We start from the raw sequence: 20,306 nt of genomic DNA, 5'->3' as shown, positions 1-20,306 counted from the left end.
TTCTATTCTCCTTCTATAGGTGAAGAAACTGAGGCACAGAGAAGCTACATAACCTGCCCAAGGTCACAGAACCTTGAAGTATAGGACAGGAATGAGCTGGAATCCCACACGTCCATGCCCTTCACCTCCCTGTCCAAGATCCTGGAATGCTGGGAATCCCAGCAGCCGGCTGAATCCAGCCTTTCCAGCCGCCTTCTCTCAGGCCTCCCCAGCGTGGGCACCCGGCTCCAGTCACGCGGTAAGGTCTCTTCCCAACTTATAGCGCAGCCAGAGCTCTGGGCAGCCCACAGGGTAACAACGTGGAGGATTTGCTGTCCATGAACACCAGGGACCCGCCCACCTGCTTGCTGTCTGGTCCAGCCAGCCGCCACGGGCTGAGGCCAAGGCCCACGTGAGGCCGGCCATCCAGGGCTCTCAGTCCCCTTGACCTGCTGCTCCAAGTCCAGCAGTGGTTTCCCTGGAAAGATGATGACCCATGATCCAGGGTCAGCAGAGATAAACCAGACAGCAGAGTGGAGTGGCAAACTGCGAAAGACAGACTGCTGGGAGAGTAACTTAAACTCTCTGCGCCTCTGTTTTCCTACCTGCAAAATGGGAGTATTACTAGTATCAGGGAATTCCTTGGCAGTCCAGCAATGGTTAGAACTCTTCGCTTTCACTGCTGAAGGTCCAAGTTCAATCCCTGGTCACAGAACTAAGATCTTGCAAGCTGTACAGTGCAGCCAGAAAAAAAAAAACACCTTCCTCCAGAGACTCTTGTGAGGATTGAATGAGCTTGGCTGGGGAGTCCCAGGAGTTTTTGTCATAGGGAACCTCGCCTAACAGAGGGGGCTATGCTGGGGGGACCAGGATGGAGGGGGAGCTGCCTTCCTGAGAGCAAGAATGACCGGAAAGGCTGAGCCAGGGGCTTGCAGGAGTGCAGACATCTCTCTGGGATCCTAAGAGAAGGCTGAGGATTCAGGCCAGTTCAGCTGTGCTCCGTGGTATGCCAACTCCTCGCCCCAAGCAATGCCAGCCCGGGCAAGGGGGCAGATGGTCTGTGTGTCTTGGATTTCAAGGCGTGGTCAGGACACACCCGGTCGGCTACCTAGGGAGGTGGAAGTGAATGAAAACTCCTCCCCCATCCCCAACGCCCACCTGAGGCTGGAACGGAAGCAGAGCCGGAGATGGGGATTCCCAGGGCCAGAGCCAACCCTGCCTCTTCCCAGGGGTCTGGCCTCCCACTCACACCCTTAGATCTCCTCAGACTCCCCCATCCCAACACACACACACACCAACCAGCTGGGTCTGACTGCTTCTCCATTTCCCACTGTTCCACAGCAGGGCTTGAAGCTCCCACCCGAACCTAGCTGGTAATCCTAGAGCCTCAGATCTCAGCGATTACGGGGCTTGGGCTGGTCCTCCCTTCTCCGAGGCCAGATGAAGGCCTGCAGGGAAAGGCGTGAGCCTGGGAAGAAGGGAGAGAAAAAAAAGGCAGAAAGGACAGGGCTGCCTTTGGGGACTCTCCTGTTCCCTCAGCTCTGTGCAAATTTGCTTGTTTGGATCCTGCTTTATTGAAAGCCTTTTCTGGTCCCCCCCATCAGTCTTGGGGCTCCCCCAGGAGGGGGCAATGTCTCTTCCCTCAGGCACAGAGGGCTCTGTATCCCCCACCAGATTGGGTGTCCACTGCGGTGAGGAGCTCTGTGTCTTCCCCCCTCAGATTGGGAGCACCCTGAAAGTGAGAACCATCCATCTTTCCCTCCCTGTGTCGAATCCTTGGGTGTTGGAAGGGTGGACAAGCTCTTGAAAGAATCTCTACCCTACTGTCCAGCCCCAGACAGCAAGTTCCTGGCCCCACTTCAGGCCTCGCTGGACCCCCAAGGGACATCTGGCCCAGTGCCTGCGCCTGCCCCATGGAACTTTCCTCTGCAGCTGCACCATCTTGGCCACTTGGTGCTGGGCTGGGTGTCCCCGCCCAGCCAGGGGAAGGAAGGAGCTGGCCTCGACGGGAGGCCAGTAGGCAGCTTGAGCAAGGCCTAGAGAAAAAACTTCCATCCTCCGCTATCTTCTTAGCCAGCAGACTGAGGGGTCTCAACCAGCTGGGTCTGGGAGAGCTGGAGAGACTCCTCCTAGCAGCATCTCCCAACAAGGACACCCCTCTAGCCAAAGGCAGGGATCAGCAGGAACGAGCAGAAGGTCTGAGTTGCAGTCAATGACGCCACCTCCAACCAGCTGTGGCAACCTGAGACCAGGGGTCTAACCTTTTAGGGAACTCAGTCTTCCCAACTGCAAAATGGGCCCAATGATTACTTATGCTATCAAAAAGGTCTGAATGGAGCAAGGGAAGCACAGGGCAGCCACTTGAGAGTGGCCTGATATTAGCCACATGTCTGGGGACCTGCTTATCTACCAGGCGCTTTACCTGGATTATCTCAGCAACACCCAGAATCCTGCACACTCTGTGGAGGCTGCCTTGCACCTACTCTGCCCCCTCTCATCTCCTGCTGGGGTCTTGTCCTCAATTTGGTCTCTCCAACTCACCCCCCTGGGCTTCATCATAGGTGGTTGGGGTTTCTCTCCTGGGATGGTCTGAAGTGGAGGGAGCCTACATCAGTAGAAGCAGAAGGAAGAGAGACTCAGGGGGTAAAAAGGCCAGCAACTAGACCCTGGCCACAGGCCCTTTGCACATGCCACCAGCCCAGCCCTGTGCTTAGCACCGCCCTCACCGGATTTTTTGACGGGTCTTACTGTCCTGCTGGGTACTGCAGAAAGTAGCACTGGGCACAAGAAAGAAAATGCCTTGATGGCCTGGGCATTGAGCTGAACTCTCCCCAACAGGGCTCAACCCATGGAATCCCTGTTTGAGCTCTGGGACTGAGGTATGTTCACTCCTGTTTTGCAGGCTAGAACACCAAGCTTCACGGAGATGAAGCAACACTGCTTCACCATGGGAGAGATGCAGCCTTGGGCAGACCCTGACACAAAGGAAGTAGTCAAGACCCACCCCTTCTCCTGGCCCAAGTCTGCTAAACTATCATCCTGTGTTTGCAGGTTCTCTTGGAGGGTGGACCAAGGAGAACAGGGATGATGGAGGCTGTGGCCAGTCTGGCTCTGCTTTGCTGGGCTTGCCTCCACAGCCTTCAGTGTCCTCCTGGGGGCTCTCAGATGCTCACTGGGCAGGTGGTCCAGGTAGAGCTGAGGAGGAGCGTAGCACCCACTTGGGATAGTGGGACACCTTGAAATCCAATCTGCCTTTTGTAGAAGGAGCACTAGACCCGGAATCCAGCAGATCTGAGACCTACCACTCCAAAGCTGGACCTCCCTGGGCAGTCACTGCACCTGCCTGGGCCCCAGTTTCCTCATGTGCAACCCAGACAGAGTTAAGACCCACCTGGCAGGGACAGAGCAAACCACAGAGGACACAGGCAAGTACCAACGGTTCTGGCATTTGAGCCACCCCTTCCACCCCCAACCCTGCCCAGGGGCCCCTCACTCCATGGTTGTGAGTCCTAGGTGTGAATCCAGGTTCCAAAGTCCATAAGCAGAATGACCTTGGGCAAGTGAGTCAACTCTAGAGCCTCAGTTTGCCCAGCTGGAAAATGGGAATAATAGAAGGATGGGCTTCAGCTTGGGATCGGCTTAACTGATGTCTGACCCGTGGCCAGTGCTCCATACATGGTAGCTACTGTTACTATTATGAGTGCTATTATTATTTGACCCTTCGGGTACTGAACGGGACTTCGGCCATTCTTCCCCTCCAGCGGCATGAAAGTGGGAACCACAACCCTAAGAGGGGAAGTGACTTGTCCAAGTCACCAGCGAGTCAGGGGACCAGCAGCCTCAACCCAGAAACCCTCGGAAGCCCAGGACTTCCCTACAGACCGCTCCTAACGGAGGCAGCCCCTAGACCAGCCCTCCTGCGCCCATCCTCCCGCTCCAGCCCCTAAGGCCTCCCTCCCGCACCCCACCTCCCCAGCCCGGAGCCCTCACCCTCCGGCTTGGCGTCACCCTTCGTTTCGGCTAAGAGCAGCCAGCCCAACGGGGCCAGGAGCAGCAGGAGCCGCATGGTTGGGGTCTGGGAACGTCCAGCCGGTCCAGCGGCGCTCGCACGCTGGAAACTTCGCGATGGGGTAGGCGATCCCCCTGCCACGCACTGGGCCCGCCCCGGGGGCGGTGTCGCGCCGCGCGGCCTGGGGGCAGGGTTTCCTGCAGACTAGCCCGTACCCGCTGCCTCTCCGAGTCCAGGCAGCTCCCTGCGGCCTGTTCTCGCGGCTCCCGGGTCCTTCCGCCGCCGCTCTGCTCCCTCTCTTCTCTCGGGGCTTCATTCCGACCGGGAAGAGGAGGCGAGACGGGGCGAGGCAACAGTTTCTATACCTAGGACCCTGCGCCAAGCCTTGATGGTAACGATCAATGTGAGCCTCGGTTTCCACGCTTGAAAAGTGGGGATTACGATGGCCGCTATGCATTGGATCTTGCACGGGTTCGTGACATTGTTATCAGCGGGGCACTTAGAACAGCCCCGTGATAAGCTCTCAGTACATCTCAGCTCTTCAGATTTCATTAGTCCTTGTTCAAAGCGAAAGTGGGCGTGAGGGTCTGAGCCTGGAGTAGGCGAGGCCGGCAGGAATGTGTTCCGAGGCACCCACACCCTTGCGAACCCTCCTGGCTGCTGGACGGACAAGTAGAAAGCGCATCTCCGACCCACAATAAGGGCTCACTTACTCTGCCTGTCTCTGGGAGGTAAAGGGAACCTCTGAGCCTAGGAAGGTCTTGTCCCTGAGGTCATTGTTGCATGAATGAATGAATGAAATTGTTTAGGGTCTTTCACAGAAGTGAGTGCTTCAAGCATGTGGGACTGCTTCAGCATGAGGAATATACCACTGATAGAACATCATGAAGGGAAAGCAGTATATACACTATGATCCCACTCAGCAAAAATATATTCTTACAGATATGATGCTGAAAGAAAATGGCAGTCAAACGTTTACTGTCGTAATTTCCAGCTTGTAGGAACATGTGTATGTTATTCCCAGGTAGTTTTCATTTTCTTTTTTATATTTTTCATTGTTTTTAGAATCATTTTACAATGAATATATACTATTTGTACAATCCAAACAAAGTCAACACATTATTTATTTATGTATTATTTATTTGACCGCGCCAGGTCTTAGTTGCAGCACATGGGATCGTCAACGATCATCCTCGCAGCACGCACTCTAGTTTCAGCATGTGCACTCCGTCTGTGGCCTGTGGGATCTAGTTCCCCAACCAGGGATTGAACCTGGGCACCTTCACTGGGAGCTCTGTCTTAGCGACTGGACTACCAGGGAATCCCACATGTTCTTTTAGAAAGTAGGCACAGTCCCTGGGAACCTGGGAGATCATCTCATTGTACAGAGATTCACTCGTGGTAAAGATGATAAAAATGAGGGCCAGGGGCCCCGGCAGCAAGCTCAAGGTCAAAAGGCAGGTGAAGGGAGGCATGCGTGCCAACCAGGTCCTCTGCCAGCCAAATGGGACCTGGGACCCATGGCAGGGAGTTTCTGCAGCTGGGGACAGGACTTGATGCCAGGATCCACCGGATGTTTTTTGAATTCAGGAGGATGCAGGCTGAAATTCCAGCTCCTTCGAGGAGGAAATGGAAGGATAAGCAGAGGGGAAGAGAAGGAGCATGTGTTGACTGGCTCGGTTTTCAAAGCTCTGGCTCATGCCCCGTTCCCCAGAGCCCTGCCACTTGGGCAGTATTGCCCCTGTTTGTGAAATGAGGAAACCAGAGCTCAGAGAAGTGGAGCAACTTGCTCAAAGTCACACAGCTGACGTGGGATCACAGAAAGGGAGGCAACTTTTCTCTAACTTCCCTTTTGCTCAGGCTCAAGAAGAATCTCGATGATGGTGATGTACTCTGGACAGAAAAAAATCCTAGGGCAGTGGGGTTCCCAGAGTCATTGCAAATCAGTAGGGGAAATAAATCTTGGAGGCTGGTGGCCTCCCTTGGAGAAAGGATCACCCTGGTGAAGCCTGCTCCACCTCCCCAATTTCAATCCATTCTTCTCTCCCCCCAACTCCCTTCACTAAATTGCTGAAATTTTAACTCGGTCCAAGCGTCATCGGAAAGGAAGGCCTGTCTCTTTAAGCAGCCAGGGGTGGCAGCCACCCAGATGTTACTCCCAGTACGTGCTGCACGTGTTGTGCACATTTAAAGGAACAGGACTCTGCTTTTCTGGGAAGGTACAGAAAGGATACAGAAGGTACGGAAAGGTACAGAAGGTACAGAAAGTCGCAAGGAGTCACGCAAAGAGACACGACTAAGCGACTTCACGTTCACAGAAAGGATAGCTGGGCTAGAGGGCGGTGATCTGGTGCCATAAGAGGCTTTTCTCCCTTTCATTCTCTGCTTTTATCCATTTTTATCATTTCTTTTGTTGACCCGAGGAGGTGTGATAGTCTCAGTGAACAGCTACATTCTCTGTGTTATCAGCCGATTCTCAGCCTCCGCCCCCTTCACAGCCATCAGCTAGTCCCACTGGTACCTGCTCCTTTTAATAATAATAATAATAGTAATAGAATTTCCAAGCTGTTTCCTTAAATGAAAAAAGTAATATGCTAAGTCCCACTGGCTTCCACTCCCTTTTATAATAATAATAGAATTTCCAAGCTATTCTCTTAAATGAAAAAAGTAATATGCAAGTGTATATCATATGCTATAATTTCTGTGAAGGAAAAAATATAGATCTCTGTCTATATATTTGTTAGTGAATAGAGTTTCTGGAAAAGTATCCAAGGAACAAGAAGCAGTCGTTCCACCTAGGAAGAGGAACTAACTAGCTGGAGCTCCTGGAAAGAGGAAGACTTAAAGTCCATGCTTCACCCTTTTGTATATTTTGAATTTTGTATCATGTACGTGTGTTTTCTGTTTCCTAGCCAAATAAATAAATAATGAGTGTTATTTTTTGAGCCTGTGTGTGTGTGTGTGTGTGTGTGTGTGTGTTAGTCAGTCAGTTGTGTCTGACTCTTTGAGACCCCATGAACTGTATGTAGCCCTTCCAGCCTCCTCTGTCCATGGGATTCTCCAGGCAAGAATACTGGAGTGAGTTGCCATGCCACTCTCGGGGGGATCTTCCCTGATTCAGGGATCATATCAGCATCTCCTGCATCACAGGCAAATTCTTTACTGCTGAGCCACTGGGAAACATATTTTAAGCCAGGTAATATGCTAAATGTTTAACTTGTTTGTCCAGCTTAAGTCTCAGACAAATCCAGCGCTGTCTTATGATCCCAGTTTTATGGATGGAGAAACCAAGGCCCAAGGAAGTTAGTTGACTTGCTAGCAAGGGGCAAGGCCAAGATTCAAATCCCAGGTAGCCTCATGCCAGGGTCCTCACTATTTTTTTTTTTTTTTTTAATTTACTTTTGACTGCGCTGGGTCTTTGTTGCTGCACACTGGCTTTCTCTAATTGAAGCAAGAGGGGGCTACTCTTTGTTGTGGTCCGTGGGCTTCTCATTGCAGTGACTTCTTTTGTTGTGGAGCATGGGCTCCAAGAGCCTCAGGCTTCAGTAGCTGTGACTCACTGGCTTAATTGCTCCAAAGTATGTAGGATCTTCTGGACCAGGGATAAAACCCATGTTTCCTGTACTGGCCAGCAGATTCTTTACCGCTGGACCATCAGGGAAGTCCAAGGTCCTTTCTCCTGACCTTCTGACTTTGTTATGGCTATATTGCTGACCCTGTGATTCCTTCCCCTGGGGTGTTTGAGAGTGATAAGAAGTTAAGAGAGAGAGGGGGCTTCCCTGGTGGCTCAGTGGTAAAGAATTCACCTGCCAATGCAGGAGATGGGGATTCCATCCCTGAGTGGGGAAGATTCCCTGGAGGAAATGGCAACCCACTCCAGTATTCTTGCCTGGGAAACCACATGGATAGAGGAGCCTGGTGGGCTAAGAGTCGAGTTGGATACGACTTAGCGACTAAACGACAATAATGACAAGGGAGTTAAGAGCACCAACAATGACCCTTCTCTTTGACTTAGAAATCTACTTCCAGAAATTGCTCCCCCAGAAACAATCTCAAAAGTAGACCAAGCTATATGTCTATCACACAGATGTTTGTAATAGCAAAAACAATTACATGGGTTTACATGTACTGTGTACTTGCACCTTGCTTGCTTTGCTTGTATTAACTTATTTATTCCTCAGAAATACGAGAGGCAGGTTCTCTGGTCATTCCCATTTTACAGGTGGGATCAAGCCTGGTTTAGTCCTTTGCTCTCATTTCACTGTTCCTCCCAAGAACTTCTGCCTTGCTGAGTTGGTTGGATGGATTCTATCTCTCTAACTGTAGGTTACGGATTCCTGCACATTCTTGAAGCTGTCCTGTGGGGCTTGTGAAATCGTTGTGGGAGTTAAGAATTCTATGTGTATGTTTTGATAATGATCTTAAAAAAAAAAAGGTGAGCATACTGAAGGATCACCTGGAGAGTCGCCTTCTCTTAGGGGGCTGGCCCTAGAACTCAGCAAACACATCTGCGTCTGCACACAGCTCACAAGAAGCCACCTCAAATGACCGTATAATTTTCAACAACTGGGAAGCACCCTGTCTGACTTTGGAATGTCCTGAAAGTAAAACGGAAACAATCGTCCCATTGTCTGCTCCTGTGCTCAGATTGAATTTTTTCCCCCAGAAACAAAATTTCTCTTCTGCATTGATAATTCACAATTGAAAAGCATTTTCAAAGCATGCAGCTTTAGTGTTTTATGTTATTTAATAAGTGAAAACTCACAGCTGACATCAAGAAGATGACTCAGGGGCCTTCCCTGGTGGTCCAGTGCTTAAGAATTCCCTGGTGGCTCAGACAGTAATGCAGTGCAGGAGACCAGGGTTCCATCCTTGGATCAGGAAGCTCCCCTGGAGAAGGGAATGGCAACCCACTCCAGTATTCTTGCCTGAAGAATTCCACGGACAGAGGGGCCTGGTGGGCTACGGCTCATGGACTGGCAAAGAATCAAACGGGACTGAGCCACTATCACTTTCATTTTCTTTTCCAATGCAGGGGACGTGGGTTCAATCCCTGGTCTGGGAAAATTCCACATGCCTTGGGCAGTTAAGCCCTCTAGAGAGGCCGCATGCTGACACATGCCAAATAAATAAATAATTAAAAGTTACTTATCTAAAAGAAAAAGAAGATGACGTGGTATGATAGAGAAATGGAGTGTCCTGGAACTGGTTTGTGTCCCATATACTGTACATGCAGCCAGATTGGTCTGGAAAAGTGTCAACAAAATATATCCTAGGAAATCTGACTGACAATGGTTACTTTCTTTTCTTTTTCTTTCTTTTTTTTGGGACGGGGTACTATTCTGCACTGTTGTTAAGTATTTTTGCAGTGAGGATCATTTTTACAGAAAAAAAGTTTTTAAATTATTTTAAAAAAATCTTAGGGCTGTTGAATCCATCAGTAGCAGATGGGGCCCAACACGTGTTAGGTTTGGCTAGCGCGGTGGCTTTTTTTTTTTTTTTTTTCCATGAGCTGGAAGCTTCCAGTCTTCCACAGGCCCCTATCGGACTCTTTCTCGGACTTGGCAGAGCTGAAGAACCGGTGGCCCATCCCCCGGCGGCGCCCGCCCCCTCCTCGCTGTGGCCCCGCCTCCTGTAGGGCCCGCTCTCTCCCCTTCCTCCACCCTCCTCTTTTCCATCTGTCGCAAAAGATTCGGCGGCGCTTGACGGCCGGTGTTGTTTGACGGCCGGAGGGAACCGAGAAGGAGGAGGAAGCCGCTGTGGTGGCTGCCGCGGCGCCTGCGACTGGAGCCGGGGTGGGCGCTGCGGTCTGGGCCCGAGAGTGAGGCGCGGGCGGCCGGGCCGGTGGGCTGGGCGGCGGGCCCGGCGGCCGCCCCCGCGCCGCGCCCGCGCCTGGCGGCCCGATGTGGCTACAGCAGCGGCTTAAGGGGCTGCCGGGACTGCTGTCGAGCAGCTGGGCCCGCCGCCTACTCTGCCTGCTCGGCCTCCTGGTGCTGCTTCTCTGGTTCGCGGGCTCTGGGGCGCGGCGGGCGGCGGGCGGCCTGCAGCTGCTGCCCTGGCCCCACGGCGAGCCGGGCGCTGCCGAGCCCTCTGCCTGTCTGGAAGCGGCCACCCACGCCTGGCGCAGCCTGCGGGAGCGGGGCGAGGCTGTGCCCCTGGGCCCTGGAGTGCCATCTCTGGTGGCCAACGGCTTCCTGGCCCTGGACGTGGTCGCCAACCGGCTGTGGGTGACCCCTGGGGAGCGGGAGCCCGCCGTGGCGCCGGACTTCGTGCCTTTCGTGCAGCTGCGCCCGCTGAGCGCGCTCCCTGAAGCTGGGGAGTCAGTGTTGCTTCTGCGGGAAGGGCTGCTGCGGCGAGTTCGTTGCTTGCAGCTGGGGACCTCGGGTCCCGGCCCTGCGGCCGCCGGCCCAGGCCCCGCCTCGGCCTCCGGCCTGCTCACGGGATCCGGCCGAGACTGCGTGCTGCTGCAGGAGGACTTTCTCGCTCACCGTGGCCGACCCCACGTCTATCTGCAGCGCATCCAGCTCAACAACCCTACGGAACGCGTGGCCGCGCTGCAGACTGTGGGGCCCACTGCCGGCCCGGCCCCCAGGGCCTTCACCAGCACCCTGGAGAAGGTCGGAGACCATCAGTTCCTCTTCTACTCTGGCCGGTCCCCGCCTGTTCCCACGGGGCTGGTGCACCTGGTTGTGGTGGCCGCCAAGAAGTTAGTGGACCGTCTCCAGGTGGCTCCCAGGACGCAGCTCGACGAGACTGTGCTGTGGGTGGTGCACGTTTCTGGCCCTCTTAACCCCCAGGTGCTCAAAAGCAAAGCAGCCAAGGAGCTCAAGGTGCTCCAGGACTTGGCCCGGAAGGAAATGCTGGAGCTCTTGGAGATGCCAGCAGCTGAGCTGCTCCAGGATCACCAGCGCCTCTGGGCTCAGCTCTTCAGTCCAGGTGAGGTCCGGCTTTGTCTGCCGTCCACACCTTGCAGCAGGGTGAGCACAGCCCACCCTGGGGATGTCCCTGCAAAGTCAGCAGAGCCGACATTGAAGGAGGGTCCTGGGGTGGCTCATACTTGGGCTTGGCATTGGGTCTGGGGCTGACTCTTTTGCTCCACCACTTAGTATCTGCGTGACCTTGAACCAGTCACTCTCGGCCTGTATTCAAAAATAATAGTAACGCCTACCTCAGAAGACATTTAGCAGAATCTTAAGAGAGAAGTGCGTAAAGGGCAGGTGTTATTGTTATTTGTTCTTGTAGGTGAAGCCTGGTTTGAGCAGAGTGGTTTGGGGGATGGGGGAGGGTCAATTGATAAAGGGTAAACGAAGGGCCTGGCCCATCCCCGGCTTCTTTCCTCAGTTCCCCACAGTTTCAGCTGGTGACAGGCTTGAGCTTCTTTAAAAAAAAAAAAAAAATTACTTATTTTCTGGCTGAGCCAGGTCCTTGGTGCAGCATGCAGTTTTCTCTGGTTGTGGCTTGTGGGCTCCAGAGCCCATGGGCTTAGTTGCTGCATGGCATGTGGAATCTTAGTTCCCCAACCAGGGATCAGACTCTCGTACCCTGCATTGGAAGGTGGATTCTTAACTGCCGGGCCACCAGGGAAGTCCCCGGTGCACATTTTTAAGGGTCCCACTGGCTGCTGTCTCAGCGTACAGACAGTAAGTGGGGGTGGGGGGGCAGTAGAGTGTGGAGACCAGACACGAGGTTTTGGCAGGAGCCCAGGTGAGAGGAGGGTGGCTGGGACCAGAGCTGTGACTGTGGAGGCCGAGGTGGGTGACCCTGATACTTTCGGAGCTGGAGCCCCTGGGGCTTTCAGTGGACTGGCAGTGGGGAGTGAGAACGTGAGGGCGACTCCTGAGTTCATGGGGGAGGGTTCCAGCAGGTGTCTGGAGATGATTTAAGGAAGGATTAGTGGGGGACTGAATTCAAACCTTGTCAGGTTCAAAATGCCTGTCAGACATACAGGTAGAGACACCACATGTGCGGTTAGCTGTCTGAGGCTAGCGTTCATACAAATTTGGGAGCTCTTCTGATAAGATGTTGTTTGAGGCTATGAGCCCAGGAGAGAGAAGCAGCCCACAACCGGCCAGGGCATAGGTGACCATTCTGGAGACAGGGGCTGACCTTTTCACTTGACGTCATAGGCTTGGCTAAGTCGGTGTTCTTCTGGACTCTGGCAGGAGCCCCACTGGCAGGTTTCAGGCCCTCAGGGCTCCACGTGGTCATGTGAGGAAGCCAGGCAGGATATGTCCCCCCGAGCTCTAGGGAGACTGGAACTGCTGTTTTTATCCCTAAGGACAAAAACTTCGTGTCTCTGCTGCTCTTTTTGTTGTTGTTGCTGTTAATATTCGGAGAAGGCAATGGCACCCCACTCCAGTACTCTTGCCTGGAAAATCCCATGGATGGAGGAGTCTGGTAGGCTGCAGTCCATGGGGTCGCTAGGAGTCGGACACGACTGAGCGACTTCACTTTCACTTTTCACTTTCATGCATTGGAGAAGGAAATGGCAACCCACTCCAGTGTTCTTGCCTGGAGAATCCCAGGGACAGGGGAGCCTGGTGGGCTGCCGTCTATGGGGTCGCACAGAGTCGGACAGGACTGAAGCAACTTAGCAGCAGCAGCAGCTGTTAATATTTATTTGGCTACACCAGGTCTTAGTTGCGGTACTCAGAATCTTTGATCTTTGTCGTAGCATGTGGGTTCTTTATTTGCAGCACACACTGAGTTGCAGCATGTGGGAATTAGTTCCCCAACCAGGGATCAAACCCTTGTTCCCTGCATTGGGAGCACGGAGTCTTAGCCACTGGACCACCAGGGAAGTCCCTGACTCTGCTGCTCTTGATCTTTGTTTCATAACCTCAGCCTCCTAGCTGTGTTGGTCCTCCTTAACATGCAACTTCTATGGCATGACAGGTGTGGAAATGAAGAAGATCACTGATGCCCACACTCCGTCTGGCCTGACTGTGAACCTGACGCTGTACTACATGCTGTCCTGCTCCCCAGCCCCGCTGCTCAGCCCCGACCTGAGCCATCGGGAACGGGACCAGATGGAGTCAACGCTCAACTATGAAGATCACTGCTTCAGCGGCCATGCCACTATGCACGCTGAGAACCTCTGGCCAGGCCGCCTGTCCTCCGTCCAGCAGATCCTGCAGCTCTGGGACCTGTGGAGGCTGACCCTGCAGAAGCGCGGCTGCAAGGGGCTGGTGCGGGCGGGCGCCCCCGGCATCCTTCAGGGCATGGTGCTCAGCTTCGGTGGCCTGCAGTTCACCGAGAACCACCTCCAGTTCCAAGCCGACCCTGACGTGCTGCACAACAGCTACGCCCTGCACGGCATCCGCTACAAGAACGACCACATCAACCTGGCTGTGCTCGCGGACGCTGAGGGCAAGCCGTACCTGCACGTGTCTGTAGAGTCCCGAGGCCAGCTCGTCAAGATCTACGCCTGCGAAGCGGGCTGCCTGGATGAGCCTGTGGAGCTGACCTCGGCGCCCCAGGGCCACACCTTCTCGGTCATGGTGACGCAGCCCATCACGCCGCTGCTCTACATCTCCACCGACCTCACGCACCTGCAAGACCTGCGGCATACGTTGCACCTCAAGGCCATCCTGGCCCACGACGAGCACATGGCCCAGCAGGACCCGGGGCTGCCCTTCCTCTTCTGGTTCAGCGTGGCCTCCCTCATCACCCTCTTCCACCTCTTCCTCTTCAAGCTCATCTACAATGAGTACTGTGGGCCTGGCGCCAAGCCCTTCTTCAGGAATAAGGTAGAAAGCCCCTGTGTCTCCAGCACCCAGGGCCCCAGCCTTGATTTCTGTCCCAAGTCTAGGACAGGGTGAGGCTGGGGGAGTGGTGGGGTATCCTTTTTTTTTTTTTTTTAATTTATTTTTAGTTGGAGGGTAATTGCTTTACAACGTTGGGTTGGTTTCTGCCATACATCAACATAAATCAGCCATAGGTATATGTATGTCCCCTCCCTCTTGAACCTCCCTCCCGTGAAGTGTCCTTTTAAGCTAGTGTCCTCTGTCCTCATCACAGAGGGGAGCAGGTATGCTTTGAGAGGACATTTAAAAGTACCTTCTTAGAGGAGCCCATTGGAAGGGCACCTGTGGAATCCAGGCATGCGTAGATATGTCTGCTGGCCTCCTAGGGATGTGGGCAGTCCTGTCACCACATCCTAAATCTTAACAGTTAAAAATACCTGCCAAAACCCCTAGATGGACTTGAAGCCTCTACCTAAACCGCTGATGAGACCCGCACCCCACCCCCGAGAGCCTGTTTACCGAGTTCAGAAGTCAGTCCCTTGTGGTGAGCCAGCCTCAGGCAGTCGTCTCGTCAGCCAGGGCAAGATCATTTCCCTCCTGTTTCCTGAAACATCTTTGCTCCCAGGAAGCCATGGTTTGGGCCATGGTGGCTGTGGGACTCTCATTGAAACATATCTTGGAGTTCAGGATGGGTGTCCCGGGGGAAGGCTGCCTGCCATTCCTCTCATTAGATTGTAGTGGGGTGGAGGGTTGGTGGAGGGGTACCTTTAACTCCAGGTCTGTGCTCCCAGTGGCTTCTGGTTCAGAGAAGGAAGTAGCACTTGACCTAAAGGGGTGGGAGAAGGGTCAGAGGCAGGTCTGAACTTGTCAAGCGTGAGGAACATAGAAGTCAGATCAAAGACAAATGTGCATATGGCCTTCCCGGGTGTCTGTCACGGGCTGCGTTGCATTGCATGGATCTGGCAGCCTCAGTGAAGCAGGTAGGCGGGCTGCTTCTCCCTGCTGGGTGGTGGAGTTCTCTGCTGTTAATCTGGCCTAGCCCCATCCACCCATGGTTCCCACCTGATCAGGGGGACAGGCCAGGCAGTCTTCTCAGATCTTGCCCAGTGACTTCCCACCCCTGAAGCCAGGCCTGGCCAGAGCAGTGCCTGTGAACTTGCTGCACCCGCCTAAGGAGACACCCAGGCCCCGAGTCCAGGATGGCTGTAGCCTGTCTCTGGGCTGGGTGCCGTCATCCCAGCCGGCTGTGAGCCAGGGTAGGGTGCCAGCAGGGTGTTCCCATCACCTGCTTCCCTCGAGATTGCTGTAGCTGTCCCCTGGGCTTGGCATGCGCAGTAACATCCTGTCTTGTTGGTCGAACAGGAAGATCCCAGTGTCTGAATGACGTCAGTCCTGCTTTCAGTGGCCACTTGCACAAGATGCCCAGCACTGAAAGTCCTGCTGCTGCGAACAAGGGATCCTGTGAAAGCACCCAGCCTTTTGTGCCTTGTTGGGGGACACCAGTGACTCAGAAGTGCGTGTAGATGTTCAGGAGTTTGCATCGGGGAGGGGAGGAGAGGGGCCGATGGACTTTTTGTAAGCTTTTGATTCAATAAAATGAACCTGTACGGAAAATACTTGAAATTGAACTCACTCCTTCCACTTTCCCCCTTTCTTCTATCCCAGGAAATAGACCCTCTTTTGAAAAGACTTGTCTAGGAAAAAATGTGTTCTTTTCCTAATTTAATGTGTTCTTTTCTTGAATGAATTTTTATTAATAATTTATTGTTGAGATTTGCTGGATGGCTTTTGCGTCCACTCTTCAGTAGTGAATCTTGGCGGTGATTTCCGGGAGGTCTGGAGCCCTGTAGGCTGCCTGCGTGGAGGGGGCGGGTCTCCGTCACCCTCGGGTTTGCACATCATGTCCTTACCATGAGCCTGTGGAGACCGCGGTTTTGTACCTCTGGGCCTTAGGGGAGGTGTTTAACTTTCCAGTGACTGTTGATTGTTGGGTTTTGGAATACCAAAGCTTTTTTTTTGTCGTTCTGTTTTTAAATAAATCTCTTTCAAACTTCCATGAGCAGTTTGTGTGTGGTTAAAACCTCTGGAGACGTCAGACCTTCCTTAGTCACCAGACTTGGGGAGAATCCGGAGCACAAGGCCCTACCGTGGTGACGGTGTTCTTTCCCCACGTCCTCTCCCCTTCAGAAGAGCCCCTCAGAGCATGGGATGTGGCCTCTGCCCCCACCTCAGGGTTTGCTGCGTGTCTTGGCAGAGGGGGCTGCTCCAGGAGTCACCGAGGTCCCCTCCTGCTGTGGTGCCTCACCCCCAGCCTGCTGCCCATAGGACTGCTGCTGCTGTTCACTCAGTCGTGTCTGACTGTGCAGCTCCATGGACTGTAGCCTACCAGGCTCTTCTGTGGGGTTTCCCAGGCAAGAATACTGGAGCAGGTTACCATTTTCTACTCCAAGGGATCTTTCCAACCCAGGGATCAAACCCAAGTCTCCTGCATTGGCAGGTGGGTTCTTTACTGCTGAGCCACCTGGGAAGCAGGCCTCCTGCCAGTTCTGGAAGCTAAGGTCTGAATCCTTTGTGGGGAGAATGGAGCAAAGGGGCCGTGCTGAGCAGGGCAGTCCACCTTGGGGACCATCACCCTGTTTCCTAGGTGTGTGTGTTTTGAGCAGCTTGACTCAGCTGGTTGGTTTCGGTGCCAAGGTCCCAAGGGTCTGGCCCCCAGCAGGCAGCTGGGAGAGAAAAAAACAAGTGCCTCAGGTTCTTCTATGAGTAGCCCTGGTTTACCAGGTGCTTCAGTCCTGAGTGCCATCCTCTCCTGCTCTCAGGGTGCAGAGCATTGAATGCCTCCTGATTCCAGCCAGGGGACCCTTGGCTGGCAGGGGGCGAGGTAGACTGCAGTTCATTGTGTGACGTGGCCTCTAGACACTGCATTCAACTGGAAGCTACTTGGCCACAGAAGCAGTGCTTCATGGCTCCCATTCCTCCTGTTTAACTTGCAGCAAGGCATGGTGTGGGCTCCTGTACATGTAAAAATGAGCCTATGTACCTGTGCCTGGAAAATACTGACCTAGCAAGTTTAATTTCAGTAGACGAGTATCTGTGATTTATAGGTCTCATTGAAGTGAGCATGTGTGTTAGGTATTTTACAGCAACACAGCCTCATGTGGGGAGGAGGTTGCTGAGGGTTAAGGTGCCAATTTAAGAGATAAGGAAATGACCTCTGAATAGTTTGCTCAGGACTTCCCTATGGTCCAGTGGTTAAGAATCCACCTGCCAGGGCTTTTCTGGTGGCTCAGTGGTAAAGAATGTGCTGGCCAATGCAGGAGCCAGGGGTTTGATTCCTGGTCCAGGAAGATCTCACACGCTGGGGAGCAGCTAAGCCTGTGGCCACAACTACTGAAGCCTGTGTGCCCTAGAGCCCGTGTTCTGCAACAAGAGAAGCCACCGTGATGAGACGCCCCCACTCGCTGCAACTAGAGAAAAGCCCACGCAGCATCAAAGACCCAGAGCAGCCAAAATAATAAAATTTTAAAAGAATCTACCTGCCAACATAGGGGACATGGGTTCGATCTCCGGTCTGGGAAGTTTCCACGTGCCACAGGGCAACTAAGCCCCTGTGCCACAACTACTGAGTCTGCGCTCTAGAGCCCAAGCTCCACAACAAAAGACCGCAGTGAGAAGTCCGAACACCACAACTAGAGAGTAGGCCATATCGCCGCAACTAGGGACAGACGCAGTACAGCAATGAAGACCCAGCCCAGCGCAACCAAAAATAAAAAAAAAAAAAAAAAAAAAATTTGCTCAAGGCTGCGCAGCTCAAGCAGGGATGTAAGCTGGGGCTCGCTGTTGGCCCAGCCTCTCTCAGCCCCCACACTCCATCTCTCCCTTTGAATTCCTCTGATGGCTCCTGTGGGATGGGAGGCGGGTGGGTAATGCATTTTTTGCCATGAGCCTCTGCAGTACCTCCAGTTTGGCCTCAGTTGGAGCAGGCCATCTATAACCCTAGTGGGTCTGCCTCCCATGGTCCAGTAATGCACCAGAGCTTTCTTCTTGGGCTGGACACACAAAGTTCAGTTCAGTCGCTCAGTGTCCGACTCTTTGTGATTCCATGGACTGCAGCATGCCAGGCTTCCCTGTCCATCACCAACTCTGGAGTTTGCTCAAACTCATGTCCATGGAATCGGTGATGCTATCCAAAGAGGCCAGGTCAAGTTGCTTTTCCGGGGCAGACACTTGGTATGGAAAATGTAATCGCATACTATCCGGCACTTCCCAGCAGCTAAAACTTTGGCTTGGAAATGTATTAACTCCCTGAAGACCGACAGGCTCCTCAGCATCTCATGCCCCAGCTCACATCCTCGTAGGCTACTTTTCACTCCTGCCATGGTTGCAGCCACCAGCTCTTTCCCGGGGTGGGTTCCTGGCAGCAGCTGGCCTCAGCTTCTCTCTGACCTCAGGAAGCTGTTCTGCACTCAGCATGTGTGTAGCCTCGAAGCAGGTCAAGGATAACACTGCTCAGGGCAGCCCTTCTCCCATGGGAGTTGGAGCCAGTGCTCCCTCCACCATCCACTGGGTGGACAATTCTGAAAGACTTCCTAAACTGCTTCTCAGATGGGATCAGGCCCCTGCTGCCCACAGTGGAGAAGAATTCAGGAAGACACCCTTGATTTGCTTTTGCTCCCTCCATTTTACCCTCTCCCAGTCTCCCTCTGCTGTCCCCTGGGAGCTCTTACTAAATAAGCTGCCTTCACACGAGCTTTTGCTTCAGTAAGACACTAATCATGAGGTCCATGATTAGCGTCCATGATTCAGTCAGTTCAGTTCAGGTCAGTCGCTCAGTCGTGTCCGACTCTTTGCGACCCCATGAATCGCAGCACGCCAGGCCTCCCTGTCCATCACCAACTCCCGGAGTTCACTCAAACTTACATCCATCGAGTCAGTGATGCCATCCAGCCATCTCATCCTCTGTTGTCCTTTTTTCCTCCTCCCCCCAATCCCTCCCAGCATCAGAGTCTTTTCCAATGAGTCAACTCTTCGCACGAGGTGGCCAAAGTACTGGAGTTTCAGCTTTAGCATCATTCTTTCCAAAGAACACCATCCATGATTAGCTCTGGACAATTTTTCCAAGAGGAAGTTGAATTCTCCTGTGAGTGTATGGGCTGAGTGTTAGGGATTCCCAAAGTCATATGTTGAAACCTAGCCCCCCATGTGATGAAGTTTGTAGGAGGGGCCTTTGGGAGGTGAGTAGGTCATGAGGGTGGAGCCCTCAAGAACAGGATTAGTGCCCTTATAACAGAGACCCAGAGAGCTCTCCAGTCCTCCTCCTGCTGAGTGAGGGCACAGAGAGAAGACAACTGTCTCCAGCCCAGAGGAGGGCTCTCATCAGATCCTGATCACACCAGCACCCTGATCTCAGACTTTCAGCCCCTAGAACTGTGAGAAATAGGTTTCTGTTGTTTGTGAGCCACCCAGTCTATGGTATTCTGCCATAGGAGCCCAGATGGACTAAGACAGGCATATTCTTCCAGTGGGGGAATGCAACTTTTCAAGGTGATAATAAGCCAAGAATACAAATATTCATAGGATCTTAGATTTAAAAAATCTTTAGAGTTATTTTTGCTTAAGAGTCTGTAACCTGGCTTCAAGGGACCTGTGAATCCCTGGAATTGCAAAATGTATGTGTGTGTATATATATATATATACACATATATATGTATATATTTTCCTTTTTTTCACGAGGAGAGTTCCTGTAGCTTTCCTCAGATTCTTAAAGGATTCCTGACCTTAAAAACAAAAAAACAAACAAACAAACAAAAAAAAACCCTTAAGAACAAGTACTCTGCACTTTGGGGTCTTGTTTTTAGCTTCCCACCAACCCCAAGAAGCAGCAGTGGTCTGACCTGCCATCTGCTTAGGGGTCTGGTGATTGGGCTGATCACCCCACTTACTGAGGGCACTGGCCACCTTGCAGAAAGGAGGCTTATCTCAGCAGGCAGGTGATGGTTGAACAAACAGCCTGACCATGAACAAGCTACCAAGTCTCACAATCCTGCTTCCTGGAGCCTCTCCTCTGGACTTTGACCAATGGAAGCTTCAAATAAATCATTCAACTCAGTAAACGTTCATGGTGATTCTTTTAGCAGGCCATGCATATATATGGCCCTTGGGTGTAAAAGGGGGAATGGTTACCTTTGACAAACATCTGCATGCTGGGCACTTCCCCACTAGTTTAAGGTCCACGAAGGCAGTGGCTATACCTGTCTTTCACTCTGGATGGACCAGAGACTAGCACAATGCCTGGCACAGGGTGGGTGTTTAAAGAATACTTGTTGAATAAATGCTGGAGAGGGTGTGGAGAAAAGGGAACCCTCTTACACTGTTGGTGGGAATGCAAACTAGTACAGCCACTATGGAGAACAGTGTGGAGATTCCTTAAAAAACTGGAAATAGAACTGCCTTATGATCCAGCAATCCCACTGCTGGGCATACACACTGAGGAAACCAGAAGGGAAAGAGACACGTGTACCCCAATGTTCATCGCAGCACTGTTTATAATAGCCAGGACATGGAAGCAACCT

The 20,306-nt window shown here is 52.8% G+C and overlaps 2 protein-coding genes across 2 annotated transcripts in view; one reads left to right on the top strand and one right to left on the bottom strand.

Moving 5' to 3' along the window:
* Window positions 1-4,141, bottom strand: part of PLOD1 (procollagen-lysine,2-oxoglutarate 5-dioxygenase 1) — a 29,581-nt gene extending 25,440 nt beyond the window's left edge. The window contains exon 1 of the mRNA XM_006076764.4: window positions 3,970-4,141. Coding sequence (XP_006076826.1) covers window positions 3,970-4,045 — 76 coding nt within the window. The 5' untranslated portion in view covers window positions 4,046-4,141. The remainder of the gene's footprint in view (window positions 1-3,969) is intronic.
* A 5,581-nt stretch (window positions 4,142-9,722) lies between these two features.
* KIAA2013 (KIAA2013 ortholog) lies at window positions 9,723-15,788 on the top strand. The gene is made up of 3 exons (XM_025285901.3): window positions 9,723-10,924; window positions 12,884-13,737; window positions 15,097-15,788. The coding sequence occupies exons 1-3, from the start codon at window positions 9,892-9,894 to the stop codon at window positions 15,112-15,114; spliced, it is 1,905 nt and encodes a 634-aa protein (XP_025141686.3). The 5' UTR covers window positions 9,723-9,891; the 3' UTR covers window positions 15,115-15,788.
* The last annotated feature ends 4,518 nt before the right edge of the window (window positions 15,789-20,306 follow it).

Source organism: Bubalus bubalis, chromosome 5, assembly GCF_019923935.1.
Source record: "Bubalus bubalis isolate 160015118507 breed Murrah chromosome 5, NDDB_SH_1, whole genome shotgun sequence".
NCBI classification, from domain to species: domain Eukaryota; kingdom Metazoa; phylum Chordata; class Mammalia; order Artiodactyla; family Bovidae; genus Bubalus; species Bubalus bubalis.
Note: the sequence above shows the minus strand (reverse complement) of the source record. Positions and strands in the feature narration are given on the sequence as shown.

Bases quoted from the DNA above. Each gene is read 5' to 3' on its own strand.
- KIAA2013 (XM_025285901.3), top strand. From the start codon at position 9,892: ATGTGGCTACAGCAGCGGCTTAAGGGGCTGCCGGGACTGCTGTCGAGC. The intron at 10,925-12,883 runs GTGAGGTCCGGC...ATGGCATGACAG, and splicing joins GGCTCAGCTCTTCAGTCCAG to GTGTGGAAATGAAGAAGATC.